At 36.5% G+C, this 23,647-nt stretch overlaps 1 protein-coding gene across 10 annotated transcripts in view; it reads left to right on the top strand.

Annotated features, from left to right (window-relative positions):
• Sesn (Sestrin) overlaps window positions 1-23,647 on the top strand; it is a 319,665-nt gene that overhangs the window by 288,627 nt on the left and 7,391 nt on the right. For all 10 annotated transcript variants that reach the window (XM_031986594.2, XM_031986586.2, XM_031986590.2 and 7 more), the window contains 5 exons: window positions 10,746-10,916; window positions 19,580-19,762; window positions 19,876-20,116; window positions 20,729-20,994; window positions 22,526-22,900. In XM_031986594.2, coding sequence (XP_031842454.1) covers window positions 10,746-10,916; window positions 19,580-19,762; window positions 19,876-20,116; window positions 20,729-20,994; window positions 22,526-22,900 — 1,236 coding nt within the window. The remainder of the gene's footprint in view (window positions 1-10,745; window positions 10,917-19,579; window positions 19,763-19,875; window positions 20,117-20,728; window positions 20,995-22,525; window positions 22,901-23,647) is intronic.

The following is a 23,647-nucleotide window of genomic DNA, read 5'->3' as shown; positions in this document are numbered from 1 at the left end:
TCCAAACGCAGTCAAAGACAGAAATATTAAAATGCATACATCAAGCGTCACATAAACGCACCGTCCATGACTATACAGGGTGGCCAGCTAACTCTACTACAATTCAATATTTCCTCCACTTATATTACGCAAAATGTTAGACCTACCAACTTATTTAGTTAATAGAGACACATTATGGTGCAAATAATTTTTCCCTTAAGGCCATGTTTTATAAAACTTAAATACTAAAAGTAAAAGCGATGACGGTACATACTGTACTGAAACAGAGGGACGTTTTATATAATTCCGTGATTCTAATTCGCGTATAATTTTACGAATATCACTCTCAAGGTGTAACAAAAATCCGATATCGCGAAATCGATAACACCGGTCAGAAAAACAATATATTTTAATTGTTGATTCGACACGTTAATCAAGATTACATCCTCTAGTATGGTACGACGGGCATTGGCGATCGATGGATAATGTGCACCGGTTCGATGGACGTTGTTTCGCAACGTATTATCCTTCTCAGCGTAAGACTAATACGAATCAATAGCAATTCCTGATCCTATTATGTAAGATGAAAAAACGACGAGAAGGGAGTGAAGGGATAAACGAGTGAGCCAAGTGTTCCTGTGCATAATCCAGCTTCGTTAATGCGTGCTGGAGACAAACGAGATTTTTGTACACACACCCACGCGCACGGATTCCGCGCTATTCCGGTCGCCTAATCGCGTTTGCCCGATATGCGAGCGAGTTCCTTTTGGAGGCCGATCTGTATCGTTTGGGACTTCGTTGTCGTTTATCGTGGATTTTCCTTCGTGCCCGTTCACAGCCCGCCTAGAACTCTTCAGGAATTATAATTAGAGGATTACACGTGATTAGTCACGCCCACTTGTCTTTTACGGCCAACTATTTATGTTACCGGATTGACGAGAATATTTTTCGTTTAATCTTGTACGTAACTGGGGAGATCGGAGAGCGTTTCTTTTTTGTGAAATTAAGTTTCGATGTTGGAAAGGAAAAGGTCTTTTTGTGTCACTGTCGCTTCTATTTGATTGAAGGAACTAGTTTTTGTTTGAAAAATAGTGCGAGGCAAATAATTCTATTCAAATTGAATACAAATTGAATTATTTTGCTGGTAACTCACGTTAATTGATCGATTGTTTGCATATGAAAGTGTTAACATTAGAACTACCAAGCATTTACTACGATCAATATGTAATCCCTATAAAAATTGTAACAATAGGTTATTTTTAGTTTCTTCAGAGATTTATTATAATTTTCAAGTGAAACTATTTATTTTCAAAATCATTTTGAATATTCAATGCTTTTAAAATATCAATAATTGCGAAACGGGAAAATCGAAACCAGTCGATTTTAGTGTTACGGTAGTTCTAGCGTTGAAAGTATATTTAAGTAGTTAAGGATTTTGTTAAATCGAAAATGGGATAATTAATTTGCAGACTATTTGTCGGAAACTTTTTTGAAATTAATTGCTTGACACTCGATGAAGATTTCGAACGTAATGAGGGTTGTTATCGTGCCTTACATTCTTGTTTTCAATGTTCAGAATTAACTGCAGAGTTGATTAGTATATAGACCAATCGTTTTTTGCTTGAAACAATAGAAATATCTTAATTTCTCGAGGGCTTCGTGGAATAAAAAGAAAAAACTTATTAAACGGAGGACGCGACAAATCTTTGAAAAATAAATGACACTGTCAGAGAATAAAGTTCAAAGCTTAATAACTTCTAAAATAAATATTAAATACGTACTCTTTTATTAACCATTATTCATAGAGGAACGGAAACAGTGCTTCTAATTAAACCCGACAAAGCTTCCAAAGAAATTGCATCTATCTAAGCAATACATTAAACATCATTTTTTAATTAATTCGCCTAATCAGATGTTATTGATCCATTACTGTTAAACATTTCTAACTGATCGGTACTAAAACAGTACACAATAAAAATACCATTAAAAAGAAGCGTGCCAAATATTTTTCTAAGGACTAACCCACTAAAGTTTCACCAAAACCAGTAGACGTATTCGACTCAGTGTATTCCTCATAAAACGACGAGATGACCCGTGTGACAACAAAGAAGTCATTAACGGGGCCAGGTTGCACTTAGGTTTCCGATAAGGTTTGAGCGTTCCCTAAGTTACTTTTTGAATTCTGATATCTCGAATGGAAAAAAGAGGTCGAGCGTTACTCAAGGGCGTTTAAGCGGCGATAAAACGTTGTTATTAGAATTTTAGAAAGTCATGGTGCGCGACTGATGGTTCCGTTTCGGTTTTCACGATGCCCGTAGTCTTTCGAGAACTTTTCAACATTCTTACCACGGGACAAAAGGGCGATCCTACAGTCGATCAGCGACCAATTCGCCCTTCGGGTGTCCCGGAGATCGAATTTCTGCGGTGAAACTCGTTCGCCAATGATCAATCGACGTTCGAGAAAAGAAACTGGGGAACTCACCTAAAATTGGACGACCTCCGCAGAAAGGAACCCACGGATCCCTATTTAAAATCCCGGCCGGTCGGATTTAGACTTCCACAAATCTCCGCGAAATTGTGTAAACATAAATACCGCGCTATTAAGTAAAATTAGAAATACAAGCGTGACTCTCTGAACCGAAGCTGCCACCGGCTTCATTATTAGCCAGTCTCTCGTCTGGCAAACGATCGCGCTGTCAGCACCTAACCCCCTACGTTGTCCCAAATTACTCTGGTCGCGTTATTAATTGTGTTGACCGAAGTAACGCGTATCCTATTGAACGAATTCCACGCGTCACCGCATGATTGAACGTTGGAGGACAATAACAACCGGAGGAATTCCGCTCGTGGACAAGGGAAAATGGAATGTTATTTTTTTCTATTATTTAGTTATTATTATTCACTAGCTGCGTTTACTTAACTTGTCCAATTCGTCGAGCTTGAAATTTTATTGGTTTTAACATGTGCGGTTAGTTTTACTTACAGTAGAATAGAATTTTCATTGTACGCAGATTTTGACAAGGAATTCTATCTTATGCGCAACATCGCTTGCATGTGTTACAATTATGTGTATACAACCGTATAAATAAATGAATCGGTAAGAAAATGTATCATTAACGTTAACGGTATGCATTGTAATCGAATTTTAGAATCATCTGTGAAAAAGGTGAGAATTTTTTAAATGCTTCTAATATACGAATGATAAATGCTGTTGGAAGTATTTTGGAAGAAAAATGGTTAGTGCCAGATTTACGAGCATTTATTGTATAGTTTATCCCATCGATTTTAGAAAAATTGGTATTCGTTCGTTTCGATTTTCGAAATTAGAAGCTTAAAAGTGGATAATTAGAATACATTCGTATCTGCATCAATCAAAATCGATCCAAACATTCACCAAATAATGTTTTTAAATGTCAATATGAGTAAAATTGGTTATTCCGCAAATCTAGTGTTAAAAGAGTGTATCTCATGGTGCGACAAAGGAGAATGACAAAGGAGAATTGAAGTTTGGTTTTTATCTAACACTAAAACTACCAGACAGATCAAACGAGATACTTCAGAATTTTTATTTTGCAAATATTAGAATTAGAATTGCGAAGACGTTTTCGAGAGAGATTTAAATTTAAATTTGTATATTTGCACAGATACAAGACTAGCAGGCCCTTCGAATCTTAAGAAACGTATTGTTTCGATTTTTATAAAAAATTTGAAATAACTCATTCTAATTACTTGGTAGTTCTAGTGTTAAGAAGTCCCGGTGAAAGATTCTTTCACGACAGAAGAAAAAAGTTCCAAATGATTGAACTGCGATGGGGAAGGGGACGAGGGGACAAAGAGGGAATAAATTGTGCTGTGGGAAGAGAAAGATGGGAGAGCCAAGGTACTGGAGAGGCTCGTCACGAAGTCTCGGGGAGCTGCACGTGGGCTTAGTGCCAGTAGCCTGTGCCAAAAGAAAAAGAGTTCTCGGAAGGAGGATCTCTCGTGTGTTGGCTGCGGTCTTTGAGAGCTTCGCTGGGACAATCCGACGAAATCTTGCCAAACCTCGCGTACGGGTTAATTGAGTAATGCTTTTGTGGTTGATGACGCGAACCATCTATTCTCGATCCACGAGCAGCTGATTGCCGGTGACCACGTTTCGCCCTATGACTTCCATCGATGCTCTCGTGCCGATTCATTGTTACAGAACTACAGTAGAACCCCGATTATTCGATTCATCTTGGCATATAACAGGTAAATGAAGACTCTAGAAGAAATGTTTTAAAATATGCTTGTAGCATGTGGTTTGAGGTACAATCGAATAATTTGAATTATTGAATTCCAAGGTGACAAAGACTTTGGGCAATGTAGATAGTAGAAAATAGCTCGGTTAATTGAACTGAGTTATTGAAAATAGAATTTACGAGGAAAAGTTTCGAATTAATTTTTTATAAGCAGAAAATAATTGTTTACAATGAATTTGTTTAATAATTTATCGGAAAAGCATCTGCGTCTTTCCAAGAATTGTGAAAGAAGTCATCTAAAGTAGTAATTTTTAATCAGCTGATAATTCTTACTATGGGGTTATTTACATTTTATAATAGTTGAAAGTGTGACATCCTTCTGAATCTCAATTTGTCCGTCTCGCTTTAACATTCGGTGCTTACCTGAAGCATACTCCGATAACTGGCATTGTGACAAGAAAAAACTTCGTACTAGCAAAATTGGCACTTGGTCTGCAAAGGGTCAATACCAAGAAAGTAATAGGACATTGTCTGACTACAACTTCAAGGTTCATTTATCTATACGTATATTATGATCGAGATAACGAATTATCGATATTTCTATGGGTTGTTGTTTACTCGATTCATTTCGTCTACAGTTCAACCAAACGATGTCGCTCGTTAGAGTGGCTGGTCACGTTTAGCTGGAAAGCTTCTAAAAATAAATCATTCATAACATGTCTAACCCCTAAGTCACTTAAAATTTAAGAAAATCCTCGTTGATAATCCCTGTTTTCCGTACACCATTCCAAAGTTCGAAAGTTTAAAAGCCACCGGTTATCAATGATTAAGCTTCGTCAGGTATACATAGGCACGTGCGTCTGCTTCTTATCGTTGTCTCGTTTTTTCCCGTTGTATACAGCTGTTATGTCGACGATTCAACGAATGGGACTGATTTTTAACAACCTGTTTTACAGCAGAATTCCTCTATTCCTTCGCGTCGTCAAGATCGTTGACTGGACTCTTCTAATTTGCTGTTTCCGGTTGAGACTAACGGCCAGTCGCAGGTAGATACTAGAATCATCGTATTCCGTTGTTGTTTTTATGACGCGCTGTAAAACCCGTCCAGACGAATCGCGCGATCGGATTGATACGTAAGCGATTGGCATAGCAATATTGTTTCGTAATGCGTGCTTCTCGAAAACGCGGGATCCTAAGTTTGAGATTTCTATTATGGGACGATTTTCTCTTGACGATATTGAGACATTAGGTAAATTGACGGAAGATATCGTGGTTAAACTTCTTGTTTTGAAATTGTCATCAGCTCGCACATCAGGGTTACTTTGTGAATTATAATTTACTAAATATGTAAAAAACGATGATTTATGGTTATAATGATTTATTTGACTCAGGTGTATTTTATAAAACTATCTTGTGTTCCATTTCACTGGACTTTGATAACTTTGATATCAAACAATGATATCACATCACAAATAAATACCATAATGTTTCATTCAAAGTATCATACCACAAATAACAAATATAATATCAATTAAAAGTATGATAGTATAAACAAGAAATATATTATTTAATTAAAAAAAGAACTTAAGAATCTTCTCTATGCTATATGAATATATCTTATCCTCCTTTAAGCCAATAAACTTTCGCAACAATTTTTTCGCATATTCAACCCTTACGAAATATTTAACAGCGCACCGTCGATAATCGATGATCACCGTGCACGCATCAAGAAGTCACGTCGAGGGCGCGTTCGCAGCAAACACGAAGCTCGTCGAAGGCTTGAGAAACTTTTCCACTGACAAGATTAACTGGCACGGGTCGCCTGTAAGGTTTCGTCACACCCCGTCCTTACGATATTTTTGATCGTATTGGAGAGAGTCTTTCCAGCGCTTCGAGGCTAGAGCAGTAGTCTCCTTACCCGGGTGTCTCATGAGATAACCGAATACCCGGATACCCAAATATCTTATATGGTCTCATAAGTGATTACTAGAACTATTACTACTCGACCTGTCAGGTAATTTGTTACTCGAAAAGGTATATACCCAGTTATACAACAATTCTTCGGGTGTTTTACTCGAGTATTTAACTTGCGTTACCTAGTAATTCGGTAATTCATATTTTTGTATGAAATAATAGAAATATTAAGTTGTCTCATAATTCGTGTCGTGGCGTGTTTATACTTCTCCTGTTACGTTTTGTAATCACAGAGCGATACGAGGACTTGAATTATTAAACTTTTTAAACTTGAATTATTAAGCTTAGCCGATGGAAGGTATTTGAGGGCGACAGATCATCTTGTCGATTTATTTCATTTTGCATAGCAAAGTGGCGAATAAAATTAATTAATTGACTTAAACGTTTATACGCTCAGGCGAGAGAGTTCAACGTCATTGTAATTTCCAAGTTACAAGGTATATTTGTTTTAATCCAATTATTAAAACTATTGAATATATTGTTATTGAATACATTTGTTTATAGTCACTATATATTGTTAATTAAATATCATTTTATCTATGTAATAGTAAAATAAATGGCATCAGCTTATTGGGTGATCTAGTAAAATAGTTATTTGAAAATAGAACGTGGGTGGTAGAGTAGTAATAGTTCTAGTGGTTTTTAGTTATAAGACCTTATGAGATACTCGAGTAATTTTACTTTATCTGGGTATCTCATGAAATACTTTGGTAACTTTGCTTTACACAGCTATCTCATGGGTGACCTGAGTATTTCATGAGTCACAGCTTTGCTCGAATGACTAGCCTCTGCGATCTTTGCGGAGTGGTCATCGAGTTCGACGCAACTCGGACACGAATTGATATTCCCCGCGTGACGAAAGCCCCGAGTGAAATGCCTTTTCCGTTTAATTTGTACGCGCGGGTCATCGACCCGCCGCAAGGCCGGCAACTGTTCACATTAATATTGTACCTCGCACTTGCACGCGGAATCGTGTCCGAACGCTGCCTCCGCGATGGACGCGATAGCGCTCGTTGAAAAGCAATTGTTCGAATTAAGCGTTTTACAATTTCGCTGCTTTGCGGCGATTTTCTTGGTTGTTAGGGTTAACTTGGTTGCTAGTCGTATTATATACGTCGGAGAATGACGATTATTGTTGGAGATGACTGTTCACGCGTTCCTCGGATGGAGAATAATTCGTATGAATAGAGATGAACTGTAGGTAAATTACAGATTTTATTCATCTGTGCATAGCATATATACATGATAAGCAGTGAGTCTGTCTGTTAAATAAAATAAAAGAAATGATGTTTCATAATTCAATGCATTAAGAAGTTTGATAAAGTTTAATGAGTATTCTCTGTCATTCGTATCTTGATAGATTTTGTTAATTAGGCTATGAAGATTTATATTTACATGAATGATTGTAGTTTAATCAGGGGTATCGTTGGATTATTGTGGTATGGGAGTTCTGGTGAAAAGTTTGTTGCTGGTTTATTACCTTTTTTCAATCGATTAATCCTTAGGCTTCTTTGTATTAATGAAAATATGAATTTTCTAGTGAACCATGGTTATGCAAAGATTGTAGAACTACTTCATTGTTTTCAGTTGATGTTACAAACGATATTGTCTTCTTTAAGATCGTTTGCAGTTCATTTCTGACCCCCTAAACGATTCACGTGCTTCGCAGTTTTTCACCCCACGATTTCCTACGGCGCCGGCATGTTTGCTCTTCCTATGACTCATTAAGTAGTGTTGAAAACCCGGATCAGTAGACCGATTGTATGTTAATAATGCGACATGCATTTTAGCAGCTTCTATGCGCGACGTCGGGTACAATAATGACTTAATGGTTGACGTTAAGTGATGAGTAGAATGTTTAAGAATAAGCGGTATTAATATTCAAGCTTTCAGAGTTAAGCCGTATTGCACCGGTGACGTCAAAGAAAAAAAAATGTCTGCAGTTTAAAATATCCTTAATGTTCTAATTTTCAAATAAAAGCCTAAAATCAATAAAAGATACAGAATACAATCATCGTTGTCAATAATCTTATCCACTGAAGCAACGCAAGATTTATAGATAAGAGAAATAGGAAACTTTGAAGAACAAATTTCGAAAATAAAAAGTGATCGATTAATATTACTTCACCACTCATCGATAGAAATATTCAGTTGAATAATAAACAAACTTTTTAGCGTCACTATTGCTGTAGTTCCAACGTTTACAAAGACTTAGTATAAACATAGGATCATCCATCATTACTCAACATTTGTTATCTATCAATAAAAAAGAAATCGCTTCAAAGAAACATTTCAACTCCAATTACTCCGTCTCGTGAGAATCCGTGTGTCTACACAGTAATCATCGCCTCTTAAACTACCAAAAGAACTGGGGTGGGAGAAGAGTACGGAAAAAGGGGAAAAAGTATCGTTTAAATAGACCGTGTCACAGCTGTCCGAAAACGAAAGAGAAGAAGAAGAGTGTTCCCCAACGTCGGCGAAAACAAAAACGAGCAAGCGTCGAAAGGGTGTCGCGGGTCGACACGATGCGAGAGTCTAAGTTTAGAGAGGACGCATCTGCGTTTCGAGAACGACTACTACGACGAGTCGGCTACGACGCCAGCTTGTCTATCGGTTTCACGGCTTTCCACGGCGGGACAGCGCGGCGTATCGCAGTATCGTCAAAGACAAGCCGGCTCGCGATGATGCAACGCAAACACCTGATTTCGAACATCGTTTCCGAGTGACCCGGTTACTGCTTGATTCCGGGCCGCGAGGGGTGGCGATTGTGTCATTAACGAGATTATGAGATCGCCGTTTACGGTTGTTACGCGGCGCGGTGCTCGTAATAGCAGCGAGTATAGTTATGATGCGAGATTCAGAAATGAGTTGTTTGTTTGCTAAAACGATTAAGTGTGTAAAATGAGAAATGGAAGAATTTGAGGCAATGAAAAGTAAAAGAATTTGGGTTAATGAAAAGTAAAAAAGGGAATTATTACTTTTATGTATGAACAAATCAAATGATAATCGACCACTTCAATGTATTACTAGATGTTGCTTGGATTTATTGAATTATTTGATATATAAGGTGTGACCGTAAAAGTGGGTAGCAAGAAAGGAGTAACATATTTTTCATTTGGCACGTCATTTTCGAAAAAATTGAGTACTATAATTCTATTGAGTATGCGTACATTGAACTATATCTACGTTTAGTTGTGTACAAAGGAATAAGGAATCAATGCATATATGATACATGTATTAACATTATCATTATTAACATCGTTTATAATACGAAATAACATCCTCGTCAAACGAGAAGCTGCTACTCTCTTTTTAAGCATACTTTCACACCGTATATATTTGTTATATTATTGACATATATTTTATATCACTTCATATGATCCATTTAATCATCGTATCTACATATCCTACTTAAATCGAGTCCCTCTTGTTATTGAATCGATTTCAGGGACACTATTATAATGAATGATCCCGGTCAGTTGAAAATCGTTCGCGGTGACGTGAACTTTCTAATGTTGAAATTTACGGTGTACGCCGAGAACAGAAACACGGGGAAACACGTGAAAGCAATTTAGAAGCTGAGTGTCGCGTGGGCCATTGCTGTGAGACACGTCAGACTTTCCGTTCGAGCTGCTTTGATAATGCGCTCTACGCAGGAACGCTGTTTGTCTGTTTAATTGTACATTGGGCTGACTGAGTCACCTGACTCTACTAAGCTGAGAGATACTTGGAAATTGCTCGTGACATGGAAAAATGTTTCAAATGAAAGTCGTGTGGTGTTAAGCGAGGCGTACAATGTGATAATCAAGTTTTCCTTAGTTCGCTTCTTATTGAGACGTGAACTTTATCTTGTGAGTTTTAATCGTAATTAGCGAAACCTGATTCGGCGTTTCCGAGGAGAGTTGAACGTCTGGTGAAACAGTATGAAGGTGTGCGGGTACGGTAATCAGTAATTCTGAGGCATTCTGAAACGATAATGTTACTTACATTGATGGCAATAGTCAATATTTAGAAAGCTATTTGAAACGACTAGTTTTTGTCAATATAAGCACTTATTAATTTAAGCACGGGTCAAATGTCATTTATAACTTTTATAATTATACTTAGAACTTAAGATTACATTTGTACCTTGAGAAAAAAAGCAAAATTACAGATAATTAATTATTCTTGTCAACAATAGTTATCGTAAATGAAAGTAGGAAAAGCATAGGACATGTCTTACAAATAATAAATAGAATAATACGAATTCATTAATCACATGCGTTATAATCTTGAGAATGAGATCAGCGTTTTATATTGAATTGAATAAATATGAATACCCCTCAATTCAAGATTGTTAATACAAGAAATACTATTATAGTGTTATTAAACTCTCGCAGTAAAAATATACAACGAATGTGTAATTCTTTTCCTACCAACAAGACGCTAACAACGACCCAACTTCATTCGCGATATGTCATAAATCACAGTTAACCTTACGCAGCTCCTAAGTGTAGAGCATTATATAATCTCCCGTTTTATCGCTTTGTCCACCTTTTTCTAACCAGTAAATCCCTTTTTGCTTCGTTTCAGACTCATGTCCTGTTGATGGATGCGTTCCTCCAGAACAACAGGCTGGATCATGTGTCCAGAGTGATGGCCTCGCATCCCTCGTACTTGGAACACTTCCTTCGTACACAAAATTTCATCTTGAGGGGTGACGGGCCGCTGCCGTACGACTACAGGCATCTGATCGCCATCATGGTGAGTAGCGTTGTTTCGACCATGCTCGTTTTTTCCCTGTTTATCTACTGCGCGGTAATGGCCGCCGACCGTTCTTTTTCTGCACGGAGAACGCGATAACAGGTCAGAAAAATCACGGATCGTGTAACTGTAAATTCGCTCTCGTGCGTCACGGTGTACAGTGTTTGTTTCTTCTTAATTCCCTTGCTGACGATCGTGCACGCCACCAGCGTTCTCGATACGGACTTCATTGTTAGCGTAACCGTGGATGAGCGCGAAACGACCAATTATACGCGTTGTATCGTGTCAACGGAGCTCCAATTAGCGATAATAATTTCACGAGTCGTTTAAGACCTCCGATATAAATTCAACCGATTAGATCGGCGTGTACGAAACGAACGATTCATTCGCACGTAAATTTTCTATTTAGATTTATCGGATGAAACTTCTTTCATCCACGACTCTCGTGCTCGCTTCCGTTTTGTTACGCTTCCTCTTTACTTTGCCGTTACGCTTTTCACTTCGTTCTTTTCCCCTGCCTCCTGCAATTACCACTTTCGTTTTGCGCAATGAAATCGATAATTTTATTAAGCCAGCATATTACGTCCGTTCGGTTTTATGGGTTAATTTTCACGCGAGAAACCACGCGAACTTGTTTGCTTTGCTCGATGTTATTAAATTGTAATCTTGTACGGGTAATTGATTTGCCACCGTCCCATTCTGTCTGTGTCCGCCGATAATTAACCGTGCATGGAATTAAATAAGATTCGAGATTAAAAAATGTTGTTAAAACCATTCGATTCGACGGAAGCGTTGTGTAAAAATGGTGAGATAATATCTCGTCGAATTGTCGAGGCGTTTCTTCTCATTTGGTGTAGCGTTTTTCAACGCGCTCGGGACGTGATTCATCGCTGAATCGCGTTACTGACTACTTTCATCCGACGACAGATAACGTAAATTATGAAGAGTATGAAATAATGGGTCACGCGTTATTTTATCGTTTCACGAGAAATGAACTTATTGAGTATAAGAAGCAAGAAATTGATTATGTTAATTAAAGAAATAATCGCGTAAATATAGCCTTCATAAATTTACTCTCTTCAATTCGGAATGTTTTATTAAAAAACATTTTGTATTTTTGATATAAGTTATCAAATGTAATTTGGTTGCAATTTCTATAGGGTGTCATAGGAAATGTATCAACACCGAACATATTAACCCCTTCTCCTATCATATCGAGTTCGACTCGTGACAAAAATTTTCAATCAAATTTGTCATGTCTAAATGTCTATATCACTCTTCAATCTTTATAGTAAACGTGTACAAAGAATAAGCATCGAATTTTGTGTTCATACTAAATTATTAATGATAAAGTAGTTCTATCCAGCACAATTTTGAAAGAAATTATAGGACAAGGAGTAAAACATTCTATAAACAAAGTATGATATCTTGTTTATTTCATGCAAGGTACTCTTGTTCATTTACAATTTTCTATAATTTCACAGTTCCACTCTACTTTTTGTGCAAGTATTTAATTGATTCATCTCATGGTAGAAATTAACAACAGCTACGATAACGGATATCGATAGTAAGCATTACGTAAACTTCTCCTTCCTGAATTTGAGGCAACAAACCTTCGATATTAAAGCCCCTCCCCTCTGCGATACACATTGAAACATGCTGCGATGCAGTATCGCTGCAAGCGATGGGTTTGAGCCTTTTTACTTTTCACATGTATTCATGAAACTTTAGAAGACTGAAACGCATCACTTGTTGCGATTTCTGCATCGTCACGTGTTTCAACGTGTATCTGGCCCATAAGCCCTTGTTCTACAATATCGCGTTAGACACGTAACGAAAATTTTAAGCTAAATTTGACAAATCAAAGTGTTACTTAAATTTTAAGAAATATAAATTAAACGTTAGTTTTCTATTATCAATCGTTAACCTTTGGAGTAAACATAGGCATAGAATAAGCATCAAAATTGTTTTTTTCCCTATTAGATTATTAACGATATAGTAGTTATATCTATTATAATTAAGAAGCAAATCATAGGGCAGGGGGTTAACATCGCACGCGATGGAATTAATATTGCACCGCTATTTGATATCTAACGTTGATACGTGTTTGTCACCGTGGTTGTTTTCGAGGATCGTAATATGTATCGCGCGGCCTGCACGTCCCCAACCGAGCGTAATTTCGCGGTCTGTGAGTAATAAATTGGAATGCGATTATCGCGACACTCGGGAAAACTCGTCCTCCGCGGAGAGAAACGTATAATTCTCGCAGCGTCACGGATTACCATCGACTTCCCCGACGGTTGCCACCAATAACTCGACTGCCGCGGATCGTTGGGGCAAAGATTATCAGAGAAACCGAGCAAGTGCATTGAATTTCGTAATATGACGTGTGAAAAATAATTAGCGTATATAAATATAGTCTTGCTCGCGGATGAGGCAATGATAGAAGTCTGTAATAACCAAATGGGAACAATACAGCTCTAATCATCTTTTGTTCCAAACATTCGTAAAGAATGTTTTTTTTACAAAATCGAACATACTTAATCGTTACATGAAAAATATATTCGCGTTCTATTTGGTATTTATGACTTCAATTTAATATGCCCGGGAACAGGTTAATAATTTTGTCAATATTTGTTAGTAATATTATACTTGCAATTATGCAATTTCGTGTTTCTCAAATGTTCTCAAATAGATTAACACTAAAACTACCAGACAAGTCAAATTGACCCACTTCAGAAGTTTCATTGTGCAAATACTTACATCATGAAGGCATTTTTGCGAGAGATTTTAAATTCAATCTGTGTATTTGTATTGATACAAAACTAGCAGATCCCTAGATTTAGATCCCCAGAAAATATATTGTTCCAATTTTTATAACAAATTGGAAATACGTCACTCTAATTGCTCGGTAGTTTTAGTGTTAGTAAAATATTGAATTTTAATTGTGTAAAGTAACCATGTTGCACATTTTTGATCAAATCATCGAGAACACTTCTGATCGCAAAGAGTTAAACACGGAATCTACCAGGATCCACGGTTCATTTCTCTGGATCGTTTCGATTCTCCGCAGTGCGAGACGAAATGGAAATCGGGTCGCTCGCGCGGCTTCTAGACAGGATACAGCATCGAGGTTACAGCTTCCTGCTTTCGAAGATAGTTAAGATCGGAAGTCGTAATCGTGATTATTCAGAAAAACGCGGACGAGCGTGTTCGTTCGTTGCTTATTAATTACGTTTGTATCGTTCACTGTCACTGGCACCGGTTTCGAGCTCTCGTCGTGTTTCCTTTTGGTTATTAACGCTTAATAAGCCACTGCTCCATGAACTCTCGTTTCTTGATGGAGTCTATTTTCTCTCTTATTTTCTTCTAGTATCCTGTCGAGTATATCTCTTCGATTTATCGGATGTTCGTGCGATTAACAAGTTTATACGTGAACTTATAATTACTATTCACTGGAAAATTGCTGAAATGAATAGCTAAGATGATGCAGTGCCACTTTAAGATGACTTACGTGGGTCGGATTTGTGGTGTAAAATTAAAAGACTGTTCCAATTCAGCCACGTGTTACATAATGTGGGAAAATGTTATTATGATCTAATGCTAGAAGTATTTAACATTCTTGGGTGTACCTTTAAAGTATTACTTCAGTTTGAAAATATATTCGCTTTGATAATAGTTTACATAACTATAATTTCAACTTCGTTCGAATATGGTTATATCATTTGGAATTTTCATTATGATTGTGCACAGTATAATTGCATGCGTGCCGATAAACTTCTGAATTTGATGGTGTTTAAACTTGAGGAACCTCTAATATATTGTTGTAATTATTTTTCTTTAATTTCACGTGTAATTGTAAGTTTAATATCTTTACGTAACGGTAGAATAATTGCAAATCCTTTATTTATATGGAAAATTTTAAATGATCGCCTGTCGTGTCATGCAATTTTTCTGCTCATTAAATTTTATTCGATTAATTAAAATTCGTAGGAATAAGGACTTAGTGCACGTGTGTCGGATACTATCGTAATTTGTTAAGTAAACATAATATCATAAATTGTTTGGAAATTCATGTTAATCTTTACACCTTGGGCATTTATATTGTTGCTTGCTTTTTTAACGCACTTCAGTAAGTAATTCTCAATATTGACTCTAATTTAGAGACAGGCTCATAATTGCTTTATGACTTTATACCCATTTTCATTGTTTCCTTATTGTGTGTTTTTTAAGGAATACACTAATTTTATCTCTCTTAATTTTGCTTTAATACATTTATTTCTCATTTTTAATTTCGCTTTAACATACGTTGTCTACTTATTTAGTTTCCTCGCTTTTTTTCAGCGTAATTTTCATTCCACACTTTTCTGTTTCCGCATTTTTTTAAATATTTTTGTAATTTTTCTCTCTCTTTCATACTATATCTTATTTCCTTTTTATTTTATTCTCTTCTGTTACGTTACGTACAGTTTTCTCATTACAAGGCTTTCCTCGAGTATCAAAAGACTACCGTTAAAGAAATTATTTTTCTTCTTATTAATATTAGAATCAGAACTACCACAGTTTTCAAAATTACTGGCGTTAGTTTTCTCATTTTAAAGTTTCTGAAATTCTCTTGTTAAACCATTTTAATGATTCATTCTGTATAGATTTGAAAATTAATTTTTTCGACAACATATCAAACAAACCGATTTTTCTAGAACCTAGGAGATGCACAAAGGTTAAGAGAGCAATCACTGTGAAAACTCTTGACTTTTCAATTTCTATTTCGTTAAGAAAATTGCTTTGGTCATACGAGTAATTTAACCTCTTGACCTACAATATTGTGTCAGACTCGTGAAAAATTTTAAATTGATTTCGAGAAACCTGAGTATTATTTATTTGTTTTTAAATATAAATTAAATAATATTTTTCTATTATCAATTGTTATCCTTCGTAGAGTAAGCGTCAATAGAAGAAGCAACAAAATTTGTTCTTTTCCTAATAAATTATTAAGGATAAAGTAGTTACGTCGATCATAGTTAAGAAATAAATCGTAGGGCAAGGGGTTAATGACTGCCGACTTGGCGTTCAACGTGTTGAAAATGATTTCCATTTCATATTGGTTTGCGGAAAAATGGCTGAGTGCACGGAAAACATTTCGAGTAAAATCGCCGGTCAGCAAGGTGTTAAAATTCTCGGGACTCGTTTAATCACGAGTACCCCATCCAATCTGTCCGACCGCTGAGATATCGATCCGAGAAATAACGGTTTGCAATGTGCCCGGTAGCCGACGAACAAAATATCGTCGCTATGGAATGATCGACCAAAAACACGTTATCGGACATGATAGAAGACGGATGGAGGGAAACGTTGGGTAGCGAAGGGAGGGAAGAGGGAGGTTGGTAATCGCGATCGTCGAAAGCAAGAGCACGGTGGAATTGGGAAGAGGAACGTTGATTGCCAGTCAGTACATGGAGGAGCGCGATAAAGCGATAAGATAGCTGGAAAACAGCTTTTTTACCGGTAAACATTCCATCTGGCACGGATGTCCTGTCAGAAATCGCTTTCACGATCACGCGTGTGCCTCTCGTGGATATAAATCAGTCGCGAGAGATATGGTTATTGCAATGGGAACAGATGGAGCGAGATGTATTTGGGCAAGCGCGGAAAGCTTTCAGATGCAGACCTTTCTGGAAATTCGAATGATATTATATCTTTCCGGTTTTATGGTTTTATTTGGCAGACTTGACATTTGTTACGGGTAGAAACTAATTAGGTTGGTTGGGATAAACTGAATTTGTAGAATAAATTAAATTTGTAGAAGAAACTGAAAATTTATTCTTTCAGACGACTTTGTTCAGTCGTTCGATGTTTAAATTTAAAATAGATTTGTCGTTGAGTAAATGAAAAGGCATATCTGGCGAGATGCGGAGTTTATCAGTATTATCGGTGAACAAGACTTTAGAGCTTCTTCGTTCAACGTTTAGTCTATCTTTATACTCTTTTAGAATATTTAATTAGTAAACCAATTATTGTGTAAGAAGACAAAAGAAAAAACTTTGGAATGTTTTTTGATGAATTTATGAAACTTGTACAATTTATTCACTATTATGCAGGAAGATAACAACATTTTCGAGTATAAAGTTATAAACAAGAAAACAAGAAATATGGATACATCAAAAGTAAACATACAGTTAATTAAAATTGCAAAATTCTCTAGTTTCGGATGCCTTCCGCATTCATTAAAATTGTTTTGGCATTAATAATTTACTAGAAGGAAATGAAGTCTCTATTTGCTGTAAAAATATACTTGTTATGAAGGTTACATGTTGATAACAAGAAACAATCACAGGAATATCTCGTTTCGAGTTGGAAAAAAATAACTAATATTGATGCTTGTTAGTTTCTATCAGACGTTAACTAATTTAAAATTAAATTTTCATAGTGTATCGACATGTTCTATTCTTATTGCTAAGAAAGTCGTGAGATAAGAACGCCTCGCTTTCAAGAAGCATAAATCGAACCGTATTTTCTTTTATGGCCCACCGTTTTCTTTGTTTCTCTTCGATATGTTTTTCCAATTCGATGAAGACTGTTCACTGCAAAATTTTCTCCACGTTTGAATTTCGCAGTTTTTTTTATATGAATTGTAAATTGCATTCAATTTTTTAAACAGCAGTTTAATCAATATAGCACTTTCTTCTATTAAAACGTCCTTACGTTGCCTCGTAGTAAATTATTTCACTCTTACTTCGTACGTAAAAAGTTGCACAACAAAAATATTCCTCGTAAGAATCATACATTGAACCATGTTCTACAACCACAACAATATTCTCCAACAATTTTTCAATTTGGAGGGAAAACAGAAACCGCAAAATCGTCTCGCTCGAATTTCGCAAATAATTCTTATCGCTTAATTCTTGAGCGGTGATCGATCGCACCGGCCGCATGGTAAACACGTGTCTTGTTTACGCGCTGGTCCGCGCGTCTCTTGCCCCCGCCGACGTCCCGTTCGTCCACCTCTATGCCTCCGTTCTTGATAGAAGTCCCCAGGCATTTGAATTTCTGATGTAATTCCGGTGCGATCAAAACAAACCATTAAGAGAAGATCGAGCTCCAATGTATCCCGGCCTCCATTATCCCTCCCCACCTAAGTTTCGCCGTTCGCCAACTCTTTTAGCTCGCGATTCGCCCTCCTGCGATTAATTTCGATGTTCTTCGTCTCATCTGTGCAGCTCGTTTCCATGGAGCGGTTTTTTTCGACGTCGCGTCGAAAATTGGACGGCTCGGAACACATCGTAGCTGCGATGCACACGATCGACTCGCCTTTGCTCAATTTCGTGCCTCGATACGTCGCGTCGTCGACAATTTGTCTTTGCACCCTTTCATCTTCTTTCTCTCCTCCTGCATCTCCTACCTTTGTCCTCTCGAAGACACTTTTTTCTTTCGTGATCTTGTCGAAAGATTGCTCGTCCGACGCCGTAGTTTGCTCATGAAAGTCCGGCACTCGATATTTGCTGAGATTTCTTCTCATGATCCCATGGCCAGATGGATTTTTGTTCATTTCTTTTTCGAAGTAATGGATTTTAGGGTTTTAGAGTTAATTGTTGGTTTCGTTGAGAAGGTTTCTTGGTCATGAGTGCTTTGAAGTGGAAGTGAATGTAAGAGAATTGAATTGAAATTGTTGTTGTAATTATATATTGATGTAGGCTGTAGATTTGATTGGTATTGTTCTCGATAAGTATTTTAATGGAATCAGATGTGGAAGAAAATGGAATTGTGATTGTTATAATAATGTATTGATAAATACTTTTGATTAAAAAGTATGAAATGAGATTTTCATTGAAATTTTTTAATTTACTTTAAAGTATTATAGTAAATTTTAAATGATGATTTAATGAAAGTTGGAACGGGAAACATTATCCATTAACTTGTCTAACCGTGTTCTAGATGTCTACGAATTAATGTCACGTAGACAATTTTGAAAGTGATATGTCCTCAAAGTAATGCGATACCGTGGAGAATATATCTAAGAGCTTTAGACACTTCTAGCACTCAAAGAGAAGGACGAGGTAAATGTGATACCAAGAGCTTTCATTTGATTGAGACTAAGAGGTTGTTAAGCAAATTTAGTTAGGTTTAGTTTCTATTAGTGAACACATGGTATATCAAAAAAGCTTCGTAGAAATTTCGGTCAGGATCATGATAGAAATTTTCTAAAAGCAATTAATATTGATATACAAAAACTGTTAATGATATTCATGCATAATAAGTTAAAATTTCGTAAAGTTTATCGCTTGAATTTTGGTTTTGCTTAAATTATGACGATCTCGTTAAGATTCGTATTTATATTTATATTTAGCTCGCGTTCTCTGTGACATTATTAACCATTTAGTTTGCAATAACGTCTCTTACACGCGATTTCAAGCTAAAAGTTAAAAAAGTTCTTCCACTTGCCATTCTCTTTTACATTACGCAATGTAATATTATAATATGTAATATTATAATAGTATAATATACTAATATTTTGTTCAAGACTATTACTAAGCACGAATTTCAAAATCAAATAGACGAAGAATAATTGAAATAATTATGTTATATTACACAAGTTAGTTCTTAGTGAGTAGTCAAGTAAAGTGATTCAACAAGAACTAGGTAAATGGTGTTCTTGTCTTTTCCAGGCCGCAGGCAGGCATCAGTGCAGTTATCTTATAAACTTGCAAAAAGGAGAGTTCATCCTCCAGGGAGGCGACCCATCATGGCTAAGAGGCCTGAAATCAATTCCAGGAAAGTTGCAAGATCTCTATGAGATTAACAAGATTTTAGCCCACAGGCCGTGGTTACTGAACAAAACGCACATAGAGGTGAGTTATTCCAACTAACGGGAATTTGTTAGCAATAGAATTTTTTCTATGAACTTCCGTTATATCTTGATCATAATTTTCCGAATGAATTAAAGAGAATCTTCTGTCCGTAGAAACTGACTAAGGGCGCAGACAGTTGGTCCTTAGCGGAAGTGGTTCACGCGATAGTCCTTTTGGCCCACTTTCACTCCCTTTCGTCTTTCGTCTTTTCCTGCGGAATCAATGAGGAGCTGGACAACGTCGCTGGACATCATTACAAAGAGAACGTCCAGGATAATAGCAATAACCTACCAACTGCCAAAGACAAGCTTTCCAGTAGTCCCAAGAAGATTCCCAACGGCGACGGCAAGACTGGTAAGTTATGAACCCTGTCCCGAACAGAAATTTAGTACGTTGACTGCGGTATTGATCGCATAAAATAACAATTCTTTGTACGGAAGTAAACATGAATATGCACGTTTTATCGAAGAAATCGACTTTCGTTAAACCTGCAGGATGCAAGAAAATTGCACTATGAAAAATTGCGATTTCTCAATTTCGGAAGAAAGTTATTTTTAATATTCACCTATCCTCCTAAATAATCTCCTCGTTGATGAATGAATACAATGATAAAACATGAATACAGTGAAAAGATGGATAATTAAGTTTGCGAATTCTTTCATTGGAAATAAAAAAATATCTAACTTCTGTAAATGTAAAGTTCAAATAAATTAGAGTTTGTATTCAGTTATAATCGTTCAGAGTGTCCAATCCATTTTTGCTGTTTATCAAATAAATTATTCGTGGCTTACGAAAGTTCGAAGTCCGTTTGTCTTAACTTCCGATGCTAAGTCGAAACGTCGATCAATGATTTATAACGAACGGTTCCACGTTTCGAACAGCGGATTTACAAAACTGCACTCTAGACGCAAGATTAATTTGATATTGACCATCGCGATAACGAGATACCGTTTCGAATCTGTGCAGAAAATATGCCGTCGCCGCCATCGTCGCCAAGTATAGTCGGCGAGCAGGAGGTTGGCGTTGAAGCGCTGATGGAGCGCATGAAGCGCCTCTCCGAAAAGTCTGAATCCTATCAGATCACCCAGGAAGAATTGTCGAAAAGATTCGAGACCGTGGAAACACAATCAGCGGAGCTCGCAGCGGCACCGCAGAGGAGTAGTTCGGTCCTCGATTCCGACATCGGACACTTCATCGAAGATCCCACCTTCATCTACCAGGACTTCGCCAAGGTAACTGTCAACCCTTTGATTAACACTAAACGTACCGACACTTTATGTACACCTATACCTACCGTAACCAGTCTAATAATTAGTTATCATATAAAGGTAAACGAGTTAGACGATCAGTGTTTCTTATTGGAAACAAAAGGAAAGACAAAAATTGATTAATCGAATAATATAGAAATTGATTTAATGTCGAGTGAATGGAGAACGGAGAATTTTAAATGAATTAATGTTAATTAGTATTTTGAACACTATTATAGCCTTTCTTTAATTTGTTCTCTTTTATCATATTATGGAATGTCTTATGAAGTAACTTGGTGATTTATGCTGAAGGTTTTAGATATGAAGATTTGGAATTTATTTATATTATACTTGTATAGTATTTATGTAGTGTTTAGAATGGAAAATCGAATATCAGACGGGAATTTATATATTTCGATAAACACTTTTTATGTTTTTAATGTCATTTTTAGTTGTTCTTATAATAGGGTGTTATAATATAATTTATAATAAGGTGTAATATGGAACAAAATAGTCAAAGTTGAAATTATTGTAGTGTGTTTAATTTATCTATGCAGTAATGTTTGAAGTGTACCACTATGTCAGTTATTGAATATCGTAAAAAATGTTAATTATTGACATAACGGTTAAATTACATTTCCCAAGATATGTATTGCTTTCGGTAATATCAGATTACGTAGAACGATAAAAAGGTGTTACATCATTACTTCAAAGTTAAAACACATTTCGACCTTGATCAGCACAATTTCCTCATATACGATATTATATAATATTGAATATATTTCACACCATTTACTTAGAACATTCAGACCAGGAAATTTGTTAAATCTCTTTAGTTTCTTTTCTTTAAAAATTTTAAAAGAGAAACTCAGATGACAGAATTAGGATTTCTTTGAAACCCGTTTGATCGGGACAGTTTAGGACACAGGGCAGAAGATTGCCAATGTTTTTGTATCGTTTTTACGAACCCGATTCGAAAGTAGATTTCAAGGCAACACGAGGCCCACCGATGAATATTTAAGTTTGTCGGTTCGATCGTCGTTCTCAGCGCGATACCATGAATATTTACGACACGATGACACGCGCCTATGCGTCTCATGGAATCGAGCCTCAAGTTCGCCTTAAGATCAACACACCTTAATATCCACGTCGTGACCGTGATCGCAAGAGCTACTTTATCATTTCGAATAGAAAAAAGAATGTTACACGTTTATCTTACTGTATTCTACAGTTAGCATTAATTGAAAACGAAACGACTATTTTGCAGTTACGAATATTACATTTCTAATATTAAATATGGGAACTTCGTTTTAAGTCAGTTATGGTTTAAAAAGGTATCTTTGTGATTTTAGTAATTTAAATATCCACATAATCCTATTGTGTAATCATTTTCATTATCCTGGATGCAGCGTTGAACGCATAGCAAGTACGGAAAAGGGGAAACGAAAATGTTTGAAGTAATCTGAGACGATCTGCAAAATGTTATATATATATATACGATTTCTCTTTATTGTAGCGCGGTCAACTGAACGACATACCCACGTTCCGCGTGCAGGACTATTCCTGGGACGATCACGGTTACTCGCTCGTCAACCGACTCTACAACGACGTCGGCTACCTCCTTGACGACAAGTTCAAGACCGCCTACAACCTGACGTACTACACGATGGGCACGCACAGCAAAGTGGACACGTCGCGTTTCAGACGGGCCATTTGGAACTACATTCAGTGCATGTTCGGCATCAGACATGATGATTACGATTACAACGAGGTGAATCAGCTCCTCGAGAGAAGCCTGAAGACGTTCATCAAGAGCGCCGTTTGCTATCCAGAGCGTGTAACTAAAAGGGATTACGATCGTGTCATGAGGGAATTCAAGCACAGTGAAAAGGTTGGTGTTAACTTCTTTTGAAGAGTATCAAAAAAGATACTATTGAAATATTAGTTGGTTTCCTTTTATAAAATTAATTTCAGAATGTTCGTTGTCCTGTAATTCACATGTAGATCATAACTAAAACATAGATTTGTGTACAAATACGCATGTTTATGAATTAATTTATTAAAATTAGAAGCTGACAAAAATTGTTTATTCTAGTGAGGGTTCTATTATATTTCAAGCAACATGTAGATTTTGTTTTGTTTAAATACTTTATTACATCGAGATACAAAATTGCTAGAAATGTATGAAATCTTCAGTCGGGATTCAATGTTACATTAAACCGACGAGTCAGCATGTTGCATGAATTTTCATAATCTAATTATCAATGCTTAACCTTTGGAATTAACAAAGAACTCAGAAGTTCATTTTCTTCCATTGAATTGTTAACAATGAGTTAGGATTGATTAGTGTAATTGTGAAGGAAATCGCGAGTCGAGGGGTTTTAAGTGTTCAAGCAGCAACGTGTTAAGTATTTTAAATTTGTCATCTGTTTCTGAAACTTAAACTAAAAGAGATCTTGTTCTGTTCTTGGCCCAATTTCTTGATCTTCTCTAATTCATCTGATTAGAGATCCATTGAATTGTGAATTTTCATTGATTCTAAGCGGAAGTAATTTCTTACTTGTAGAATGTTAAATGAAAATTTGTGCAGTTTGAGAACGGAGTATCGCGCGTTACGTAGAAGTAAGACTCGCAGCAT

The sequence above is a fragment of the Nomia melanderi genome, chromosome 9 (genome assembly GCF_051020985.1).
Source record: "Nomia melanderi isolate GNS246 chromosome 9, iyNomMela1, whole genome shotgun sequence".
Classification (NCBI taxonomy): Eukaryota; Metazoa; Arthropoda; class Insecta; order Hymenoptera; family Halictidae; genus Nomia; species Nomia melanderi.
Note: the sequence above shows the minus strand (reverse complement) of the source record. Positions and strands in the feature narration are given on the sequence as shown.